Source organism: Pecten maximus, chromosome 5 (genome assembly GCF_902652985.1).
Source record: "Pecten maximus chromosome 5, xPecMax1.1, whole genome shotgun sequence".
NCBI lineage: Eukaryota > Metazoa > Mollusca > Bivalvia > Pectinida > Pectinidae > Pecten > Pecten maximus.
In genome coordinates, this window is record NC_047019.1 from 386436 (window position 1) to 395663 (window position 9228).

The following is a 9228-nucleotide window of genomic DNA, read 5'->3' on the forward strand; positions in this document are numbered from 1 at the left end:
AAAAACAAAAATAATTTCATTCAAAATCATTGATACGAGATTCAAGTGTGTGTTTTTTGTTTATTTTTTTTTTTTTTTTTAATGTAAATATTAATGATTTGAAAATTAAATACCATCCTACCAAAGTAAAAAGAAACTAACTAATCAATACATTTGTATAATAATGACGAGAAGGTGTGGCATCATTTTCAATACTCCAAGTGTCACATTCATATTACCCTTTGTACCCAGACCCTCGATACTCAAGGTATCATTTCATTGTCACTCTCTATACCCCATCCTCGATACTAGAAGTGTCACGTTCACTGTCACCCTCTGTACCCCCATCCTCGATACCCTGGATGTCACGTTCACTGTCACCCTCTGTACCACCATCCTCCATACCCCAGGTGTCACATTCACTGTCACCCTCTGTACCCCCATCCTCGATACCCCAGGTGTCACGTTCACTGTCACCCTCTGTACCCCCATCCTCGATACTAGAAGTGTCACGTTCACTGTCACCCTCTGTACCCCCATCCTCGATACCCCAGGTGTCACGTTCACTGTCACCCTCTGTACCCCGATCCTCGATACTAGAAGTGTCACGTTCACTGTCACCCTCTGTACCCCATCCTCCATACCCCAGGTGTCACATTCACTGTCACCCTCTGTACCCCCATCCTCGATACTAGAAGTGTCACGTTCACTGTCACCCTCTGTACCCCCATCCTCCATACCCTAGGTGTCAGGTTCACTGTCACCCTCGGTACCCCCATCCTCGATACCCCAGGTGTCACATTCACTGTCACCCTCTGTACCCCCATCCTCGATACTAGAAGTGTCACGTTCACTGTCACCCTCTGTACCCCCATCCTCCATACCCTAGGTGTCACGTTCACTGTCACCCTCTGTACCCCCATCCTCCATACCCTAGGTGTCAGGTTCACTGTCACCCTCTGTACCACCATCCTCGATACCCCAGGTGTCACATTCACTGTCACCCTCGGTACCCCCATCCTCGATACTAGAAGTGTCACGTTCACTGTCACCCTCTGTACCCCCATCCTCGATACCCCAGGTGTCACGTTCACTGTCACCCTCTGTACCCCCATCCTCGATACTAGAAGTGTCACGTTCACTGTCACCCTCTGTACCCCCATCCTCGATACTAGAAGTGTCACGTTCACTGTCACCCTCTGTACCCCCATCCTCGATCCTCCAGGTATCAGGTTCACTGTCACCCTCTGTACCCCCATCCTCGAGACCCCAGGTATCACGTTCACTGTCTCCCTCTGTACCCCCATCCTCGATACTAGAAGTGTCACGTTCACTGTCACCCTCTGTACCCCGATCCTCGATACTAGAAGTGTCACGTTCACTGTCACCCTCTGTACCCCCATCCTCCATACCCCAGGTGTCACATTCACTGTCACCCTCTGTACCCCCATCCTCGATACTAGAAGTGTCACGTTCACTGTCACCCTCTGTACCCCCATCCTCCGTACCCCAGGTGTCACATTCACTGTCACCCTCTGTACCCCCATCCTCGATACCCCAGGTGTCACGTTCACTGTCACCCTCTGTACCCCCATCCTCGATACTAGAAGTGTCACGTTCACTGTCACCCTCTGTACCCCCATCCTCGATACCCCAGGTGTCACGTTCACTGTCACCCTCTGTACCCCCATCCTCGATCCTCCAGGTATCAGGTTCACTGTCACCCTCTGTACCCCCATCCTCGAGACCCCAGGTGTCACGTTCACTGTCACCCTCTGTACCCCCATCCTCGATACCCCAGGTGTCACGTTCACTGTCACCCTCTGTACCCCCATCCTCGATCCTCCATGTATCAGGTTCACTGTCACCCTCTGTACCCCCATCCTCGATACCCCAGGTGTCACGTTCACTGTCACCCTCGGTACCCCAATCCTCGATACCCCAGGTGTCACATTCACTGTCACCCTCTGTACCCCCATCCTCGATCCTCCATGTATCAGGTTCACTGTCACCCTCTGTACCCCCATCCTCGATACTAGAAGTGTCACGTTCACTGTCACCCTCTGTACCCCCATCCTCGATACCCCAGGTGCCACGTTCACTGTCACCCTCTGTACCCCCATCCTCGATACCCCAGGTGCCACGTTCACTGTCACCCTCTGTACCCCCATCCTCGATACCCCAGGTGCCACGTTCACTGTCTCCCTCTGTACCCCCTTCCTCGATACCCCAGGTGCCACGTTCACTGTCACCCTCGGTACCCCCATCCTCGATACCCCAGGTGCCACGTTCACTATCACCCTCTGTACCCCCATCCTCGATACCCCAGGTGCCACGTTCACTGTCTCCCTCTGTACCCCCTTCCTCGATACTCCATGTATCAGGTTCACTGTCACCCTCGGTACCCCCATCCTCGATACCCCAGGTGTCACGTTCACTGTCACCCTCTGTACCCCCATCCTCGATACCCCAAGTGTCACGTTCACTGTCTCCCTCTGTACCCCCTTCCTCGATACTCCATGTATCAGGTTCACTGTCACCCTCTGTACCCCCATCCTCGATACTAGAAGTGTCACGTTCACTGTCTCCCTCTGTACCCCCATCCTCGATACTAGAAGTGTCACGTTCACTGTCTCCCTCTGTACCCCCATCCTCGATACTAGAAGTGTCACGTTCACTGTCACCCTCTGTACCCCCATCCTCGATACCCCAGGTGCCACGTTCACTGTCACCCTCTGTACCCCAATCCTCGATACCCCAGGTGTCACATTCACTGTCACCCTCTGTACCCCCATCCTCGATACTAGAAGTGTCACGTTCAAATTCGCTCCCTTCAGCCTGTCATGCTTTTGTTCAAAATCGAGATACTAGCAATTTCATAGGTGTCAGGAGAAAAAGAAAGACCAATTGTTACGCTTATGCCTTTTTTTGAAGATCACATAAGAGGGAGTTCAAAACTAATCACTTTAACGATATGATAAACTCAGTATTTGTTTGATATTTTTATTTTATACAGTAGGTAGGGGTCACTTATAAACTTTATTTATGTCTTCTCGGGTTGGAAACAGCTAAAGTCACTCTATCCTAGGAACATAGAGGGTGGTGTTTTATATCTAAGGATGTTCGTCCACTGTGTATAGTGTGTAATGCTATTTAGATAAGAGGATTATTCCGGAGAGGATTCCTTTTACATTCCTAAATCAATACAAATCTTTGTTCTGTGCCAAGATTTTCTCACTCTATTCACTAGTCACATGTGCCAGCGTTTCACGTTTATTTTGTGACATTTTCCCAATATTTTATTTCAAGTCATCTCCACGAAATCATCACATGCCATCAACGTTTTACACACAACAACTGTTTTTTAATTCGCGATCTCGTTTTGGAAATATCCCTGATTTTAAATGTGATATGCCATTGATTGGAACATTTTCCATTATTACATTGTAAAATAAACTCTGTACTCAAATCTCTTCACAGTGACTGTAATAAACTCTGTACTCAAATCTCTTCACAGTGACTGTAATAAACTCTGTACTCAAATCTCTTCACAGTGACTGTAATAAACTCTGTACTCAAATCTCTTCAAAGTGACTGTAATAAACTCTGTACTCAAATCTCTTTACAGTGACTGTAATAAACTCTGTACTCAAATCTCTTTACAGTGACTGTAATAAACTCTGTACTCAAATCTCTTTACAGTGACTGTAATAAACTCTGTATTCAAAACTCTTCACAGTGACTGTAATAAACTCTGTACTCAAATCTCTTTACAGTGACTGTAATAAACTCTGTACTCAAATCTCTTCACAGTGACTGTAATAAACTCTGTACTCAAATCTCTTCACAGTGACTGTAATAAACTCTGTACTCAAATCTCTTTACAGTGACTGTAATAAACTCTGTACTCAAATCTCTTCACAGTGACTGTAATAAACTCTGTACTCAAATCTCTTCACAGTGACTGTAATAAACTCTGTATTCAAATCTCTTCAAAGTGACTGTAATAAACTCTGTACTCAAATCTCTTTACAGTGACTGTAATAAACTCTGTACTCAAATCTCTTTACAGTGACTGTAATAAACTCTGTACTCAAATCTCTTTACAGTGACTGTAATAAACTCTGTATTCAAAACTCTTCACAGTGACTGTAATAAACTCTGTACTCAAATCTCTTTACAGTGACTGTAATAAACTCTGTACTCAAATCTCTTAACTATGACTCTGTAATAAACTCTGTACTCAAATCTCTTCACAGTGACTGTAATAAACTCTGTACTCAAATCTCTTCACAGTGACTGTAATAAACTCTGTACTCAAATCTCTTCACAGTGACTGTAATAAACTCTGTACTCGAATCTCTTCACAGTGACTGTAATAAACTCTGTACTCAAATCTCTTAACTATGACTCTGCAATAAACTCTGTACTCAAATCTATTCACAGTGACTGTAATAAACTCTGTACTCAAATCTCTTCACAGTGACTGTAATACACTCTGTACTCAAATCTCTTCACAGTGACTGTAATAAACTCTGTATTCAAATCTCTTCACAGTGACTGTAATAAACTCTGTACTCAAATCTCTTCACAGTGACTGTAATAAACTCTGTACTCGAATCTCTTCACAGTGACTGTAATAAACTCTGTACTCAAATCTCTTCACAGTGACTGTAATAAACTCTGTACTCAAATCTCTTCACAGTGACTGTAATAAACTCTGTACTCAGATCTCTTCACAGTGACTGTAATAAACTCTGTACTCAAATCTCTTCACAGTGACTGTAATAAACTCTGTACTCAAATCTCTTCACAGTGACTGTAATAAACTCTGTACTCGAATGTCTTCACAGTGACTGTAATAAACTCTGTACTCAAATCTCTTAACTATGACTCTGTAATAAACTCTGTACTCAAATCTCTTCACAGTGACTGTAATAAACTCTGTATTCAAATCTCTTCACAGTGACTGTAATAAACTCTGTACTCAAATCTCTTTACAGTGACTGTAATAAACTCTGTACTCGAATGTCTTCACAGTGACTGTAATAAACTCTGTACTCAAATCTCTTAACTATGACTCTGTAATAAACTCTGTATTCAAATCTCTTCACAGTAACTGTAATAAACTCTGTACTCAAATCTCTTCACAGTGACTGTAATAAACTCTGTACTCAAATCTCTTCACAGTGACTGTAATAAACTCTGTACTCAAATCTCTTCACAGTGACTGTAATAAACTCTGTACTCAAATCTCTTCACAGTGACTGTAATAAACTCTGTACTCAAATCTCTTCACAGTGACTGTAATAAACTCTGTACTCAACTCTCTTCATAGTGACTGTAATAAACTCTGTACTCAAATCTCTTCACAGTGACTATTATAAACTCTGTCCTCAAATCTCTTCACAGTGACTGTAATAAACTCTGTACTCAAATCTCTTCACAGTGACTATTATAAACTCTGTACTCAAATCTCTTCACAGTGACTGTAATAAACTCTGTACTCAAATCTCTTCACAGTGACTGTAATAAACTCTGTACTCAAATCTCTTCACAGTGACTCTGTAATAAACTCTGTACTCAAATCTCTTCACAGTGACTGTAATAAACTCTGTTCTCAAATCTCTTCACAGTGACTGTAATAAACTCTGTACTCAAATCTCTTCACAGTGACTGTAATAAATTCTGTACTCAAATCTCTTCACAGTGACTATTATAAACTCTGTACTCAAATCTCTTCACAGTGACTGTAATAAACTCTGTACTCAAATCTCTTCACAGTGACTGTAATAAACTCTGTACTCAAATCTCTTCACAGTGACTGTAATAAACTCTGTACTCAAATCTCTTCAGTGACTGTAATAAACTCTGTACTCAAATCTCTTCACAGTGACTCTGTAATAAACTCTGTACTCAAATCTCTTCACAGTGACTGTAATAAACTCTGTACTCAAATCTCTTCACAGTGACTGTAATAAACTCTGTACTCAAATCTCTTCACAGTGACTGTAATAAACTCTGTACTCAAATCTCTTCACAGTGACTGTAATAAACTCTGTATTCAAATCTCTTCACAGTGACTGTAATAAACTCTGTACTCAAATCTCTTCACAGTGACTGTAATAAACTCTGTACTCAAATCTCTTCACAGTGACTGTAATAAACTCTGTACTCAAATCTCTTCACAGTGACTGTAATAAACTCTGTACTCAAATCTCTTCACAGTGACTGTAATAAACTCTGTACTCAAATCTCTTCACAGTGACTGTAATAAACTCTGTCCTCAAATCTCTTCACAGTGACTGTAATAAACTCTGTACTCAAATCTCTTCACAGTGACTGTAATAAACTCTGTACTCAAATCTCTTCACAGTGACTGTAATAAACTCTGTACTCAAATCTCTTCACAGTGACTATTATAAACTCTGTCCTCAAATCTCTTCACAGTGACTGTAATAAACTCTGTACTCAAATCTCTTCACAGTGACTATTATAAACTCTGTACTCAAATCTCTTCACAGTGACTGTAATAAACTCTGTACTCAAATCTCTTCACAGTGACTGTAATAAACTCTGTACTCAAATCTCTTCACAGTGACTGTAATAAACTCTGTACTCAAATCTCTTCACAGTGACTGTAATAAACTCTGTACTCAAATCTCTTCACAGTGACTGTAATAAACTCTGTACTCAAATCTCTTCACAGTGACTATTATAAACTCTGTACTCAAATCTCTTCACAGTGACTATTATAAACTCTGTACTCAAATCTCTTCACAGTGACTGTAATAAACTCTGTACTCAAATCTCTTCACAGTGACTGTAATAAACTCTGTACTCAAATCTCTTCACAGTGACTGTAATAAACTCTGTACTCAAATCTCTTCACAGTGACTATTATAAACTCTGTACTCAAATCTCTTCACAGTGACTGTAATAAACTCTGTACTCAAATCTCTTCCCTATAAACGCTGTCAAGGCCCTGGTTTCATCAAAGTTCTCTTAATTTTCCCCAAAGTAAATCATTACAGAATTCAAGGGAAACCTTTCTTAAATCCTCTGATGATTTCCTATGGGGGAAAATAAGTTAAAGAATTTCCTTAATATTGATGAAACGTGTCCAAGGTTGTGCGAAATATTCTAAAAGTTATTTTCACGCGTCATTATTAATGCCATTGAAATATTTTTCAATTCAATGATTCTGAAATGTAAATTTTACCACAGTCATACAAAACAATTTACAGGTTTCAGATTAATGAAAAGAAGCCAATTTTGTTTAAGTTTGACGACATTTACACCATATGTAAGGGAAACAGACCTAGTAAGTCTAAATGAAGATAGAATCCAGTCCCAGCCTTAAAGGTTCGCCTATAACTAAACCACTGGAATGTAAATGTGAGTATTATCATCCCGCTTCAATGCTAGGTGTATTCGGGATGTTTACTCTCTTTACAGATTAACGTTTATTTAAACTATATTAGACCGCTGACTCTTTTATTGGGTATCGTGGTCAAACAGGCCGCGTGGATTTCATATCAAAGTGCAATATTTAACCTAAAAGCGCCATTGACTTTAGTTCCAGCTTGTATTATCGACAGTCTGACATGTTTAACATACACACTATTTATTTAAGACATTCTAAACCAATGAATTATCTCCCTTGGTATATTGTCTTTACGTAATTAACCAAACGCATTGCTCCGTGCGACGATCAATTTGACAGCTACAGGTACACCTACCTTACATAAAAGTCGGTTCCTTACGCAATAGCGCATTGTAACAGTATTTCACTCTGCCGATATCCTCTAAGTTAGTTTCACCCACGTAATGATAGATTCCTTTAGTCCGTAGACATACATGCATCAAGCTTATAGTACAGCTGATAGTGTTGGTACAGCTGGCAGTGTTGGTACAGCTGGCAGTGTTGGTACAGCTGGCAGTGTTGGTACAGCTGACAGTGTTGGTACAGCTGGCAGTGTTGGTACAGCTGACAGTGTTGGTACAGCTGGCAGTTTTGGTACAGCTGGCAGTGTTGTGCTGCTTTGGTACAGCTGACAGTACTAGTGTTGGTGCTTCAGCTGATACTGTGCGGTACAGCTGATACTGTGCGGTACAGCTGGTATTGTGCGGTACAGCTGATAATGTTGGCTTTACCAGCAGTTTTTCAATGCAAGGCTCCTTATAAGCGTACAGAAGTGTTACACTGTCTACGATATGTAACACATGGGCCATGTGATATCGATTGTTTTTTTATCCTCTACATCCAAATACAATGAGTGCCACACAAATTAAGTCGGCATTCCTCACAACATAACTACCGTCTGCCTACCCTCCCCAGCCACACACTAATGACAAATTACACCTGGACAGGTAAGTTAATCGAGCATTTATTTCTACAGGACTGACTGGTTAGGCACACCTCGTAAGTAAAACGTTAAACGTTACAAAAGATTTTTGTAGATTTTGAAACAATATCAAAATATAAAACAAGTATTGCTACACAGTATGTAATCAAATATTCGCTTTGCATATAAAACAGCTGAGTTTGATGCTTTAACAATTCCCGGGAATTAAAAAGTTAACAAAATGTACAGTGTGTTACTGGTCTGCTAATCTGAGTGTATGCCAGTTATAGAACGGCATGTGGTGATTTATATAACTTGTTGACAAATGACGAACAGCGGGAGAGTCGGATCGCTACTGATAATGAAAGCGTGCTCATTGATAAACGTCCATACTGACACTATTTTATTTACACAAGACACGAACTCAATCTTACAAATCTTAAATATTACATTCAGTTGCATTTTATGGTTTAAGAGAACGGACATGTTGTGGAAAAGTTATTAAGTTTATTGACATGTATGCATACACATGAAATCACGAAATCGTATATGTATAACAGCGTTTATAACGACACTGATATTACACAACGTTTAGCGTAAACATGTGTTTTATCTATTTATTATTAGATATAAAAACCTGAAAATATATATCTACCCAAATATATTTTCATTTCCTACAAAATTTCACTTTTTAATGAAACGAGGCTCTGCCAAACTTTGAGGTATGGCGTTTCAACTTCCGGTTTAAAGGCAGATCAAACCGGAAGTGTCAATTAATTGACGTTCTGTTCATGTCGAAGAATTTACATTGTACTTATAACGTGATAGAAATAAATTGTACAGTATAGAACCAATCTGTCCACTTCCTATGCCCGAACCCCGTTTTCTCGGCAAGCTGAGA

General features: G+C 40.7%; 1 protein-coding gene across 1 annotated transcript; it reads right to left on the minus strand.

Moving 5' to 3' along the window:
• Positions 1–912: 912 nt before the first annotated feature.
• Positions 913–8214, minus strand: LOC117326689 (retinitis pigmentosa 1-like 1 protein). Its single transcript, XM_033883411.1, has 2 exons — positions 7840–8214; positions 913–2817 (listed from the first exon to the last, which is right to left on the minus strand). Exons 1-2 carry the CDS (start codon positions 8212–8214, stop codon positions 913–915), a joined length of 2280 nt encoding a protein of 759 aa, XP_033739302.1.
• Between the last annotated feature and the right edge of the window lie 1014 nt (positions 8215–9228).

Coding starts and splice junctions, on each gene's coding strand:
- LOC117326689 (XM_033883411.1), bottom strand. CDS start 8,214: ATGGCCCATGTGTTACATATCGTAGACAGTGTAACACTTCTGTACGCT. Junction 2,818..7,839: donor GTACTATAAGCTTGATGCAT/GTATGTCTACGG, acceptor AAAGCATGACAG/GCTGAAGGGAGCGAATTTGA.